The following is a 14442-nucleotide window of genomic DNA, read 5'->3' on the forward strand; positions in this document are numbered from 1 at the left end:
CCCTGTCCGAATCTGCTCCCAGCTCTGCTGGCAGGCCACAACACAACCTTTGATTTGCAGTATCGGCCACGAAAGTAGCTAAACGCCCTGGTCCAAAATGATTATTTCTCAGTGGAACACCATACAGGAAATCCTCGACTTACGACCACAGTTGATCCCGCCCCCAAATTTCCATTAATAAGCAAGACAGTCATTGAGCAAGCTTCGTCCCAGTTTACGCCCTCTCTTGCCACCATTATTCATGGAATCGCTGCAGATTTTTTTAAAGCGAATAACACGATTGTTAAGTGAGAAATCTGACTTCCCCATTGCCTTGGCTCACCCGAAGCTTGTAAAAAATAATAATCTCATGACCTTTGGACACGGCAACCGTCATAAATACATGGCGGTTGAATTTTGATTGCATGATTATCGGATGCTGCTTAGATCCAAAGGGTGAAAAATTCTCCAAATGTTTTTGTGGCGTTGTAACGAAGAACGGTCGCTAAACGAACAATTGTAGGTCGAGGACTACCTGTATACAACATCTAATCTCTCTCGCTGAGAGATGTGGTGTTAAGGTAATGGTGATTTAATAGCTGACCAGCTTCTGTAAGGCTCTATAAACCGAGATGAGAATGAGTTAGATAAAGGTTCCGTTCGCACATATGTGCTAGTAATTCCCAACTGTAGGGGGCGCTGCTCATCTCCTTTTCAAAGCCAAAGAGCCAGCGCTGTCCCAAGACATCTCCGTGGTCATGTGGCTGGCATGACTCAACGCCGAAGGCGCACGGAACGCTGTTACCTTCCCACCAAAGGTGGTCCCTATTTTTCTACTTGCATTTTTACAAACTTTCAAACTGCTAGATTAGCAGAAGCTGGGACAAGTAATGGGAGCTCACTCCGTTGCGGGGCACTAGGGATTCGAACTGTCAACCTGTCTGATTGACAAGCTCAGCGTCTTAGCCACTGAGCCACCACGTCCCAGCAGGGTTACTGCCACTTTAAGAAGCTGCCTATATAAGGGAGGCCATGTGAAGGCGGTCTTCTCTGTGTGTGCTTGTGTGTTATAATTGAAGACTGATTGATTGCCTGGTTTTGAGTAGGAGATATCTATATCTATCTATCTATATCTATCTATCTATCTCTATCTATCTATCTAATCTATCTATATCTATCTATCTATCTATCTATCTATCTATCTATCTATCTATCTATCTATCTATCTATATCTATCTTATCTATCTATCTATCTATCTAATCTATCTATATCTATATCTATCTATCTATCTATATCTATCTTATCTATCTATCTCTATCTAATCTATCTATCATCTTTCAATCTATCTATCATCTATCTATCTATCTATCTATCATCTATCTATCTATCTATCATCTATCTATCTATCTATCTATCATCTATCTATCAATCATCTATCTATCTATCTATCTATCTATCTATCTATCTATCTATCTATCTATCTATCTATCTATCATCTATGTGTTTTCTGAGGAAGAAACAGCCGAGATCTCACATTGCTCCTGGAAGCACGAAGCCTGAAGATGACGAATGAGACTTCGTCGAAACATCGCCAAGACACTTCCAATTTTACGCGGGAGAAAACCCGAATAACCAAAAACCTACATATTTATATACATACATACATACATGCACACACACCATATTTTTCAGATGATAAGATGCACCTGACTATAAGATGCAGGAAATTTAGAAGAGGAAAACAAGAATTAAAAAAGGGTTTTGGCCTCTGCACGCCGCATTTTCAGTCCGTTTGGGGGGGTCTTTTTCTGGCTCTTTTCCAGCCTTTTTCTACACATTTTTGAGGCTTTTTTCGGCCTGTTTTTGAGGCTTTTTTCAGTCCACTTTTGAGGCTTTTTTGGTCCATTTTCAAGGGGTTTTTCGGGACGTTTTTGAGGTTTTCAGCTTGTTTTTTTGTAACACCCCCCCCCCAAGCCTCAAAAACGTCCCAAAAATGCCTCAAAAACATTCTGGAAAAATCCTCAAAAACATTCTGGAAAAATCCTCAAAAACGGCCCAGAAAATTCCTCAAAAACGGCCTGGAAAAATCCTCAAAGTGTTGAAAACGGGCTGAAAAAAGGCCCGAAAATGGGGTGTTCAAAAGCCCCCCCCCCAAAAAAATGGCCAGCGAGTGGGCAGAGCTTCAGCAATATTCGGTCTATACGACGCACACATTTTCACCCCTTTTTGGGAGACAAAATGTACATCTTATAGTCCGAAAAATATGGTGTATGCCTTAGATAAACCACTGTTTGATAGGCAAAACCTCTGTATACTGTATTTTACTCCTGGATTGTCTCAAAATAGTAGCCACACTGTGCGCACACTGATAGGTGCGGTTGATTGTTGGTCTCTGACACACCGCGCCTTTTTTTCCCCCGCAACCCGCCAAGCACTTCTAAGGCCTGACCCCTGAATAAACCGTGATTTAAATCAAGCCGGCTTTTCTCCAATCAAAGGCAAGAAGCAGCTCTGTTAAAAACTACTATGAGGTTAAGTTCCACCTTCCTTGATCCACCCGGATTCCTCCGAGCAAACATAGACAGGTAGAGCTCCGACTTACAACATGCGCTTAGTGACAGTTCAAAAGTTACAACGGCACTGGGAAAAAAAGAAAAGGACTCGTGACCCGTTTTCAAACTTACGACATTTGCAACGTCCCCAGGGTCAGGCGATTCAAAATTCCGACGCTTTGGCAAACTGACTTGTATTTATGACGGTTAGAAAGTCCCGAGGTCGCGCAATCTACTTTTTGAGACATTCTGACGAGCAAAATAATAATAATAATAATCCACGGGAAAGCCAGATTGACTTAACAACCGTGTTACTAACTGAACAAGTGCCGGGATTCACTTTAACCATAGTTGGCAAGCAAGGTCGTAAAAAGCAAAGCTCACTCAACAAATGTCTCGCTTAACGACAGAATTGGTGGTCTTACGTCAAGGGTTTATTTCTTAATATTTCTATTTATTTTTCCAAGAGCTCTAGAGGCTAAAGGATGCAGCTTTCTTCCAGGGTTTATTTTATTTTCCAACACTTTTGTGGGGCAGGAATTGCTAAAGAACAGAAATTTATTTGGCCCCTGGGTTCAATCAGAGTCACCTGCCTCCATGCAGACTCTAACCACTCTACCCTGCTGCCTTCAGGGTCCAAATCAGTTTACTTCCCAAACGAATAAAAAGGAATTAAAACAAAATGCAGTTGGGACTTAAATAGGACTTAAATCATATTAGAATTGCATTTTAAGCAGCCTTAGCTAAGATGGGTAACTTTGCCCCAATCACAGGAGGTGGTGAATTCGAGTCCCGCCTTAAGCATGGAAGACAATTGGGCGACTTTGTGCCAATCATCGGGAGACGGGGAGTTCTAGTCCTACTTTAGCCATGAAAGCCAATTGGGTGATCTTGGGCCAGCCTCAATCTCTCAGCAATAGCAATAGCAATAGCAATAGCAGTAGACTTATATACCGCTTCATAGGCCTTTCAGGCCTCTCTAAGCGGTTTACAGAGAGTCAGCATATTGCCCCCAACAATCTGGGTCCTCATTTTACCCACCTCGGAAGGATGGAAGGCTGAGTCAACCCTGAGCCGGTGAGATTTGAACCGCTGACCTGCTGATCTAGCAGTAGCCTGCAGTGCTGCTTTTAACCACTGCGCCACCTTGGCTCCTCAGCCCAATCCACCTACCTCAAAGGGTTGTTGTGGGGAAAACAGGAAGGTATATTGGGTAGATTTGCCACTTTTTTTGCAAAAGCAATCAAAGTGACATACAAATAAATTAAGAAACTTTTGGGGACCCACCTTTCCAAACTCCACCCATCAAAAATAAGCATCAAACACCTCTCAAAAGCCACAGCATGGACCACACCATTTGCAGACTGTCATTATATGGACAGTCCTCAATTTACGTCCCCAACTGATCCCCCAATTTCCACTGTTGAGCAAGACGCTTGTTCCCTGAATTCTGCCCCATTTTTACCACCTTTCTTGGCCCCGTGGTTAAGCGAAGCACTGCCGTTAAGTTAGTCACACGGCGGTGAAACGAATCTGGCTTTCCCGAGGTGGCGCCGTGGTTAAATGCAGCACTGCAGGCTACTTCATCTGACTGCAGTTCTGCAGTTCGGCTGTTCAAATCTCACCGGCTCAGGGTTGACTCAGCCTTCCATCCTTCCGAGGTGGGTAAAATGAGGACCCGGATTGTTGTTGGGGGCAATACGCTGACTCTGTAAACCGCTTAGAGAGGGCTGAAAGCCCTATGAAGTGGTATATAAGTCTAACTGCTATTGCTATCTTGTTCGTCAGAAGGTGGCAAAAGGGATACTGTAACCGTCATAAATGCGAGCCGGTTTCCCAACCGTCTGAATTTTGACCGCATGATCACGGGGATGATCAACGGTGTGAAAAATGGTCGTTAAGTCTGTTTTCTTCCATGCTGTTGCAACTTCAAACGGTCATTAAATGAACGGTTGTAAACCGAGGACTATCTGGACCCCACTTTCTGGCCCTTCCTGCCATGAAGTTCGTTCGTTGCATGGCATGGCCTGGGCTACAAATGCACCTTCTTCTGCACAGCCACGCCAGCTCAATCCATCAGAATAGAGCTGGAAGGGACCCTTGGAGGTCTTCTAGTCCAACCCCCTGCTGAAGCAGGAGATCCTGTACCATTTCAGACAAATGGTTCCCCGATCTCTTCTTAAAAAATCCCAATGATGAAGCACCCAGAACGTCTGGTGGCAGGTTGTTCCACTGGTTCTCGCTGTTAGGAAGCTAATTCCTTAATTCCAGATTGGGTTATCAAGCAATGAAGAGCTGGAAGGGACCTTGGAGGTCTTCTAGTCCAACCCCCTGCTGAATCAGGAGACCCTATGCCATTTCAGACAAGCAACTGTCCTGCGTCCTCTTAAAAGCCTCCAAGTGATGGAGCACAACTTCTAGTGGCAAGCTGTTCCACCGCCCACAACCTTCAAGGCAGGATCTTTACCCTAAAGCTGAATTCATCTATCCCTCTCACCTCATCCTAAAAAAAACCCAAACCCTATACAGGTAACCCTCAAAGTACGACGACGGAGCCAATTTAAGTCGCTAAGCGAGAAATTTGGTTAGGGTGCGTTTTGCTTCCTGGCCACATCCGTTAAGCGAATACACGTCGGTCCTTAAATGGGCACACACGGTCGCGAAGCGAATACGGTTTCCCCGTCGACTTTGCTTTTCCGAAAAGGGGATTCCCGCGACCCTCCCCGCAAACCGTCATAACTGCGAGCCGAGCCTCCGAATGTAAATCCCGCCATCGTGGGAGGCGGGGTGCGTGGAAATACCGCAACGGTTGGTTAAGCGTGAAAAACGCTCCTCCTTTTTTTAAAGTGCTGTTGTCCCTTCAGTCACCAAGGGAGCCGTCGTAAGCGCGAGGACCTCATCATCCCAAAGTGAAAACTTTTTCAATCCGAATTGAAATCCAAATGGAAACCAGAAACTTGGGTTTCCTTGCAGGAACATCTGTTTGGAAACTTATGGGGCTGGAGGGGGGGAGAATCTTAGGAGATGAATGGAGACCCCCCCCCAAAAAAAGTGAGCCTGGGATGAAAGGCAAGTTGCCAAATTGGCAGGAGGGGGGGAAGGATCGGGCCTCCATGGGGCGCCCCCCCCCAATCAGTGGTGGGACCAGGAAATGCCCATTTCCCCCCCCCCTCTCCCAATCAGCAACAGGCTGTTAAAACTTCTGCAAGGATTTCCCCCAAACTCACTTAAAAGGGGATCCCCCCTCCCCTATTTCTATGGGGCAACCCCAAAGTGATGTCAAAGGCTTCTCCCGCCAATAGGAGTCTTCCTGCCCCCCCCCCGCCCCATTTTTCGCCCTAAAGCCGAGGTAGAGGCAATTTCTCCCCCTTCCCCTTGGTGGCAGTAGTGGGTTATTGCCCCGCGCATGCGCGGCGGCACCCCCGGGCCAGGGGCCCGCGTTGCTTAGAAGCCCGGAGCGGGGGAGGAAAAAAAAAAACCCTTGCCCGCCTCGGTTTACGCATGCGCGAAGCCACCCGGGCCCCCGGGCCCCCTTTCCCCCGCCGGGCCCTTTTTTTTTTTTCCTCACCCCACGGAGCCGCTTAATCAAGGCGCTCTTCTGCCCGCTCTTCGGCAGTCCCCGCTCTTCCAAAGCCGCCTTCAGGTCGGCGACCCTCAACGCCTGAAGCGGCCTCCCGTCCAGAGTAACCTCCTCCCCGTCCGCCATCTTGTGTGGCGCCGCTGCCTGCCCTCCCCGGGAGCTTCGGGGGCGTTCGGCAACTTCCGGAGGAGGCCTCGGGCGCTCGGGGTGACCTCTGACCCCTCGCCCCCCGCTCTCCTCGCGCGCGCGCGCGCGCCGTCTCGTTGGACGTCCGGCCGCGCTTCGTCAAAGCGCCGTCTGTTTTCGGAGACTTCCGCTCGGCGTTCGGAAGGAGGAGCAGGAGCAGGAGGGAGGGGCGGAGGAGCAGGAGGAGGGGGGGCCGCTCTAGGTCGGGCGACTCTTTCCGGGCTACTTCGGGCATTTCCGGGTCTTTCGAGGCGGCTTCATTGGAAGTGAGTTCTTGAGAACGACTCGGGAACTTCCGGACATCTTCGGCCTCGGAAGGGGGCGGTGACGGAAAAACGTTCGGCAACTTCCGCCCAGCGCCTAAGTAAAGCCCCTTCGTTTCCGAAGCCTGGCTGGCCCGAGTGCGTCTTCCGAGTCTTTCCGAATGAGTTCTTGAGAAGGAGTCGGAAACTTCCGGACATCTCCGGCTCGGAAGGGGGGGGCGGTGACGGAAAAACGTTCGGCAACTCCCGCTTAGCGCCTAAGTAAAGCGCCTTCGTTTCCGAAGCCTGCCTGGAGTGTTCGGGTCATTCCGGATGAGTTCGGCGACTTCCGTGACCCCGCCCGAGGCTCTTCCTCCTGCCGAAGGCGGAGCGGAGGAAAATGCCTCGAGTTACTTTCGCAGCGATGGGACAAACCCGGATCTGAGCCAAAGCAGGTGAGAAGAAGGCAAATGCTGGCTTGTCAATCAATCAATCAATCAGGAGATGCCTGGCATTGCAAAAGCCGCGCTTGCCTTGCTAGGTTTTGACGTGGTGCGATCCGTTGGCAGGGTGGACTACAAATCCCATCTCGGGGGTTGGGAAGGGCTGCATTCCGACAGTGGGCGAGACCCAGGGTAGGGGAGCGGCCCGTTTTCACCTGCCTGGGGTTGCAAACTGGGTTTGTACAGGACTGGCCAAGATTGTGGGTTTGCACGAGCTCAGTTCTGTTCAAAGTTGGCTTGTTGGGAGGGGGGGTGGGAAGGGGGGGGAGGTCTTTGATACTCACGTGCCTGTCCCGTGGAAAGAAAGCCCCCCCCCCCGTGGCTTTCCAAACCAGGGCAACTTTTAAGGTGGGTGGGTTTCAATTCCCAGCGTTGAAGGAAAGGAAGGAGGGAGGGAGGAGAGAGAGAAAGTTATTAAGGAAGGAAAGAGAGGAAGAACGGAAGGAGAGGGAGAAAGGCGAGAGAGATCACGTTATTAAGGGAGGAAGGAAGAACGGAAGAAGGGAGGCAGGAGAGAAAGAGAAAGTTATTAAGGGAGGAAAGAGAGGAAGGGAGGAAAGAGGAAGGGAGGAGGAACAGAAGGAGAGGGAGAAAGGCGAGAGAGATCACGTTATTAAGGGAGGAAAGGGAGGAAGGAAGAACGGAAGAAGGGAGGCAGGAGAGAAAGAGAAAGTTATTAAGGGAGGAAAGAGAGGGAGGGAGGAAAGAGGAAGGGAGGAAGAACGGAAGGAGAGGGAGAAAGGCGAGAGATCACGTTATTAAGCGAGGAAAGGGAGGAAGGAAGAACGGAAGAAGGGAGGCAGGAGAGAAAGTTATTAAGGGAGGAAAGAGAGGAAGGGAGGAAAGAGAGGGAGGGAGGAGGAACGGAAGGAGAGAGAGGGAGGAGAGAAAACGTTTTTAAGGGAGGAAAGAGAGGAAGAAAGGAAGGAGAGAGAGGGAGGAGAGGGAGAAAGTTATTAAGGAAGGAAAGAGAGGAAGGGAGGAAGAACGGAAGGAGAGGGAGAAAGGTGAGAGAGATCACGTTATAAAGGGAGGAAGGAAGAACGGAAGAAGGGAGGCAGGAGAGAAAGAGAAAGTTATTAAGGGAGGAAAGAGTGGGAGGGAGGAAAGAGGAAGGGAGGAAGAACGGAAGGAGAGGGAGAAAGGCGAGAGAGATCACATTAAGGGAGGAAGGAAGAAGGGAGGCAGGAGAAAGAGAAAGTTATTAAGGGAGGAAAGAGAGGAAGGGAGGAAAGAGGAAGGGAGGAGGAACGGAAAGAGAGAGAGGGAGGAGAGAAAACGTTTTTAAGGGAGGAAAGAAAAAGAGGAAGAAAGGAAGGAGAGAGAGGGAGAAAGTTATTAAGGAAGGAAAGGGAGGAAGGAAGGAAGGAAAAACGGAGGAAGGAGAGAGAGAGAGATAAAGTTATTAAGGGAGGAAAGGAAGGAAAGAGGGAGGGAGGAACGAAAGGAGAGGGAGAGGAGAGAAAGTTATTAAGGGAGGAAAAAAGGGAGGGAGGAAGGAAGAACAGAAGCAGAGGGAGAAAGAGGAAACAATGGTGGAAGGGAGGAAAAAATGGAAGGAAAGGGAGAGGGAGGAGAGGGAGGGAGGAAGAACAGAAGGAGAAAGTTATTAAGGGAGCAAGAGAGAACGGGAGAGGGAGAAAGAGGAAAGAATGACAGAAAGGGAGAAAGAATGGAAGGAAAGGGAGGGAGGAAGAACGGAAGGAAAGGGAGAAAGAAGGAGGGGGAGGGAGGAAGAAAGAAGGGAAGGAAAGGAGGGAAGGAGAGAGAGGGAGGAAAGAACTGAAGGAGGGAGAGGGACGAAGGAAGAACGGAAGGAAGGAAGAACGGAAGGAGATGGGGGAGGAGAAAGAGAAAAGGGCCAAAGGAGAGAGGGACAGAGGAAAGAAGAAAGAATGGGAGGGAAGAAAGAAGAACGGAAGGAGAGAAAGGAAGGAAGGAAGGGGGAGAAGGGAGGGAGGGAGGTAAAGAAAGGAAGGAAGAAAAGAGGAGGGAGGAAGGACTTCTAACCCTTCTTTCCTCCATCTCTCCCTTTCTTTCTTCCTTCATTTCCTTCCTTCCTTCCCTTTCTCCTTCCTTGCTTCTTTCCTCCGTTTCTCCCACCTTTCCTCTAACCCTTCTTTGCTTCATCCTTCCTTTCTTGCCTATCTTTTTTCCTTCCCTCCCTCTTCCCCTTCTTGTCTCCCTCCCTCCCTCCATCCTTCACTCCCTTTCTCCTTCCTACCCCCTTCCTTTCTTCCTTCCGCTGCAGTCTGCCTCTCTGACAGTTGCAAAGTTTTAAAAGCACTTCATGCAAGTCTTTCTCTTCCCACCATCCATGGAAGAGAAGTTTACTTTCGTGGCTTCCAAGTTTGTTTCCTTCCTTCCCCCCTAAAGAAAAATATTGTCTATCCCTTTGGATCTGTAAATTGAGCTTTACACAATATTTATTATAGCCTGCGGTGGTTTTGGGTGGTTTTTTTTAAGAGCAAGAAGGAAGAAATTGTTAGAAACAATCCAGCTATTTTGGCCTGGGGAAAAAAATAAGAGTTGAGACCGCAGGAAAGGGTGGCCTTAGCCCTTTAACACAATTTGCATATTATTTTTAAACCTGCTTTAGTTATTGAGCTATGCTAATTGTATCATGAGGATGCTTGTTAGTGCTTTTCATTGGAAATGCAGAGCTGGCTGGGTCTCCCAAGCTCTCGATGGGGCTTCCTGGATGAAAATAATCTGGGGGGGGAAATCCGGTTGTGCTGATAAAGGGATTTATTTTCAGTACAGATGTTGATGGTGATATTTTGAGTTGTAAAATATATATATTTAGAGTAGATGCACCAAGGACAAATTCCTTGTGTGTCCAGTCACACTTGGCCAATAAAGAATTCTATTCTATTCCTATTCCTATATTTCATTCCATTCCATTCTATTCTAATTCTATTCTAATTCTATTCCATTCTATTCTAATTCCATTCTATTCTAATCCCATTCTATTCCAGTCTAATTCCATTCTATTCCATGCTAATTCCATTCTATTCTATTCCATTCTATTCTTTCATTCCATTCTAATTCTATTCCATTCTATTCTAATTCTATTCCATTCTATTTCCATTCTACTCTAATTCTATTCCATTCTATTCCATTCTATTCTAATTCCATTCTATTCCAGTCTAATTCCATTCCATTCTATTCCATGCTAATTGCATTCTATTCCATTCTATTTCCATTCGATTCTTATTCCAGTCTAATTCCATTCCATTCTATTCCATTCTATTTCCATTCTATTCTAATTCCATTCTATTCTAATCCCATTCTATTCCAGTCTAATTCCATTCCATTCTATTCCATGCTAATTGCATTCTATTCTATTCCATTCTATTTCCATTCGATTCTTATTCCAGTCTAATTCCATTCCATTCTATTTCCATTCTATTCTAATTCCATTCTATTCTAATCCCATTCTATTCTAATCCCATTCTATTCCAGTCTAATTCCATTCCATTCTATTCCATGCTAATTGCATTCTATTCTATTCCATTCTATTTCCATTCGATTCTTATTCCAGTCTAATTCCATTCCATTCTATTTCCATTCTATTCTAATTCCATTCTATTCTAATCCCATTCTATTCTAATCCCATTCTATTCCAGTCTAATTCCATTCCATTCTATTCCATGCTAATTGCATTCTATTCTATTCCATTCTAATCCCATTCTATTCTAATTCTATTCCATTCTATTTCCATTCTATTCTAATTCTATTCCATTCTATTCTAATCCCATTCTATTCCAGTCTAATTCCATTCTATTCTAATTCTATTCCATTCTAATTCCATTCTATTCCAGTCTAATTCCATTCCATTCTATTCCATGCTAATTGCATTCTATTCCATTCTATTCTAATTCTATTCCATTCTATTTCCATTGTATTCTAATTCTATCCCATTCTATTCTAATCCCATTCTATTCCAGTCTAACTCTTCCATTCTATTCCATGCTAATTGCATTCTATTCCATTCTATTTCCATTCGATTCTTATTCCAGTCTAATTCCATTCCATTCTATTCTAATTCCATTCTATTCTAATCCCATTCTATTCCAGTCTAATTCCATTCTATTCCATGTTAATTGCATTCTATTCTATTCCATTCTAATCCCATTCTATTCTAATTCTATTCCATTCTATTTCCATTCTATTCTAATTCTATTCCATTCTATTCTAATCCCATTCTATTCCAGTCTAATTCCATTCTATTCTAATTCTATTCCATTCTAATTCCATTCTATTCTAATCCCATTCTATTCCAGTCTAATTCCATTCCATTCTATTCCATGCTAATTGCATTCTATTCCATTCTAATTCCATTCTATTCTAATTCTATTCCATTCTATTTCCATTCTAATTCTATTCCATTCTATTCTAATCCCATTCTATTCCAGTCTAATTCCATTCCATGCTAATTTTATTCTATTCTAATCCCATTCTATTCCATTACATATTCTATTCCATTCTATTCTATGTTGACTGTGATATTTTTAGTTTTGACTCTGGTCCTATAATACATCCAAGTAGGATAAGATTTTGCCTAGTTTTTTGCTCCCTAATCTAGCTTTTCTGGCATCTGCCCCTTCAGCGTTTCCTCATTCCACTGTCCTCTCCAACTTTATTTTCCAAAGTCATTTAATATATACGATTTTGGGTGCTGCTCGCTCGGAAGGATGAATGAAGAAGGGAAGAAGAGAAATCTGGAAAGGAAGGAATGGGAGAAAAGGAGAGAAGGAAGGAAAGGGGAGGAAGAAATGAAACAGAGGGAGGGAGGAAGAAGGGGGAGCAGGGAAGGGAGTGGGAGAAAGAAAGGAACGGGAGGGAGGAAAGGGTGGAAGAAGAGAAGGAAAGGGAGGAAGAAAAGGGGGAGTGGAAGGAGGAAAGAAGGAAGGAAGGAAAGGGAGTGGGGAGGAAGAAAGGAAGGGGAGGGAGGGAAGAAGGAAAGAAAGGGAGTGGGGTGGAAGAAAGGAAGAGGGATGGAGCGAAGGGTGGAAGAAGAGAAGGAAAGGAAAGGAGGAAGGAAAGAAAGGGAGTGGGGAAGAAGAAAGGAAGGAGGGACGGAAGGGTGGAAGAAGAGAAGGAAAGGGAAAGAAGGGGAGGGAGGGAAGAAGAAAGGGGAGAAGGAAGGAAAGGGAAGGAAGGAGAGAAGGAAGAGAGGGAGAGAAGAAGGTGAGAGAAGGTATGGGAGGGAGGAAGAAAGGGAGAGAAGGAAGGGATGGAGGGTAGAAGGAAGGGAGGGAAAGAAGGAAGAAGGGGAGAAAGGGCAGGCGGGAGGAAGAGAGGAAGGAGACGGGAGGGAGGGAAATGTCGTAAGTCGAGGACTGGCTGAAATCCCCACCCACCCACCCTTGTTTCTCTGTCGTCCCCGTACAGGATGTCCGAGCCGCTGCCTTTATCCTACGTGACGGCCCAAGAGATGCGCTGCCTCCTCCACTGGCTCTCCAGCTGGACTCCGGCCCAACGGGAACGCTTCCTCCGAGACCTGGTGGACAAGGCCGTCCCCTGGAAGCTCCTCCCCCTGCTGGAGAGCCTCTCGGGGCTCCGCGTGGGACCTGAGAAGCCCCCGTCCATTTACGAATGCCAGATGCGCCTCTGGGACCAGTGGTTTCGCAGCTGGTCGGAAACTGAACGCAACGAGTTTGTCCGGCAGATGGAAGAGGAGATGCCGGAGTTAGCCGGGCGGTTTTACCGAGAAGTGGCCGCCACCGCCGGACAAGACTAAAGCGGGCCGTGGCTTTCTTCCTTTCCATCCCCCTTTTTTCCCCCTTCCACTTTGGGTCTTGATTTTTCTGGATGTCTTCAGCCAGCTGAGCCAAAAGGCCTTTCCGTGTTGCAACCCTGAATAATATGAAAATAAAAGATTGTTTAGCAAATAGAATTCTCGATTGATGGACGAGAACGCTCGATTGGCCACGGATAATCGGACGCACATTTGTCTTCGGTGCACAGAAGCTCTCCGTGTACATAAATAAACCCTCCCACGTTCATCAAGAACTCTTAAGATGCCACGCTTAGGGATAGTCTATAAAAATAGTTGTGTGTGTCCCAGCATAACTCTGGAGCAATTTCAACCAAACTTGATACACACATGATTTACTCTCTGGAGAAAAATACTGTGGGGGTAAGGTAAGACACCCCTAAAGCCCCTCGGGGTGTGTGTTCTGTTAAGATACAGCCTGTTGTGCCTTCAAATGGCTTCTACTGTACTGCTTTAAAATGGCTTCTGTACAGCGCAGTGGAGTTGCCATGGTGACGGCTTCAGAGTACACCACCAGGGGGAGCCCTCTGGTAAGGGGGAAATATCCAACATTATAAATTACGTTTGGTCCGGACATTTTCCCCCTATAAATAAATCCCAGGTTATTGGCTAGTATGAAAATAAAAGATTGTTTAGCAAATAGAATTCTTGATTGATGAAATAGAATCCTTGATTGGCCACGGATGATCGGACGCAGAAGGAATTTGTCTTCGGTGCATGGAAACACTCCGAGTACGTAAATAAAACCCCCCACGTTCATCAAGAACTCTTAAGATGCCACGCTTAGGGATAGTCTGTGTAAAAATAGTTGTTTGTGTCCCAGCATAACTCTGGAGCATGATTTACTCTCTGGAGAAAAATACTGTGGGGGTAAGGTAAGACGCCCTTAAAGCCCCTCAGGGTGTGTGTTCTGTTAAGATACAGCCTGTTGTGCCTTCAAATGGCTTCGACTGTACTGCTTTAAAATGGCTTCTGTACAGCGCAGTGGAGTTGCCATGGTAACGGCTTCAGAGTACTCCACCAGGGAGCGGAATATCCAACATTATAAATTACGTTTGGTCCGGACATTTCCCCCCTATAAATAAATCCCTGGGCAACCCCAGGTTATCGACTAGTATGAAAATAAAAGATTGTTTAGCAAATAGAATTCTTGATTGATGGAATAGAATCCTTGATTGGCCACGGATGATCGGACGCACAAGGAATTTGTCTTCGGTGCATGGAAGCGCTCCGAGTACGTAAATAAAAAACCCACATTCATCAAGAATCATAAATGCAAAGACTTAGCAATAGTCATCATCTAACAAAATGAAATTCAAGGGTGAAAAGAGTAAGGTTCTACGTTTAGGCAGGAAAAACGAAATGCACAGGTACAGTATAGGTGGTACCTTGCTCAATAGTAGTAACTGGGAGAGGGATCTTGGAGTCCTAGTGGGCAAGCATTTAAATAGGAGCCAGCCGTGTGCAGCAGCTGCCAAAAAAGCCAACACAGTTCTAGGCTGCGTCAACAGAGGGATAGAATCAAGATCACGTGAAGGTTTGATACCACTTTACAATCCCTTGGTAAGGCCACACTTGGAATACGGCATTCAGTTTTGGTCGCCACGATGTAGAAAA

At 46.2% G+C, this 14442-nt stretch overlaps 2 protein-coding genes across 2 annotated transcripts in view; one reads left to right on the top strand and one right to left on the bottom strand.

Annotated features, from left to right (window-relative positions):
• The window catches only part of ACIN1 (apoptotic chromatin condensation inducer 1), a 69597-nt gene extending 63317 nt beyond the window's left edge, over window positions 1-6280 (bottom strand). Inside the window, exon 1 of the mRNA XM_087714221.1 lies at window positions 6101-6280. Coding sequence (XP_087570347.1) covers window positions 6101-6238 — 138 coding nt within the window. The 5' untranslated portion in view covers window positions 6239-6280. The remainder of the gene's footprint in view (window positions 1-6100) is intronic.
• A 329-nt stretch (window positions 6281-6609) lies between these two features.
• On the top strand, window positions 6610-12945 carry CUNH14orf119 (chromosome unknown C14orf119 homolog). Its single transcript, XM_014055066.2, has 2 exons — window positions 6610-6995; window positions 12441-12945. The coding sequence occupies exons 1-2, from the start codon at window positions 6874-6876 to the stop codon at window positions 12787-12789; spliced, it is 471 nt and encodes a 156-aa protein (XP_013910541.2). The 5' UTR covers window positions 6610-6873; the 3' UTR covers window positions 12790-12945.
• Window positions 12946-14442: the final 1497 nt, after the last annotated feature.

The sequence above is a fragment of the Thamnophis sirtalis genome, unplaced genomic scaffold, assembly GCF_051295495.1.
Source record: "Thamnophis sirtalis isolate CommonGarterSnake01/CBP01778 unplaced genomic scaffold, rThaSir2_p1.2 scaffold_4, whole genome shotgun sequence".
Taxonomy (NCBI): domain Eukaryota; kingdom Metazoa; phylum Chordata; class Lepidosauria; order Squamata; family Natricidae; genus Thamnophis; species Thamnophis sirtalis.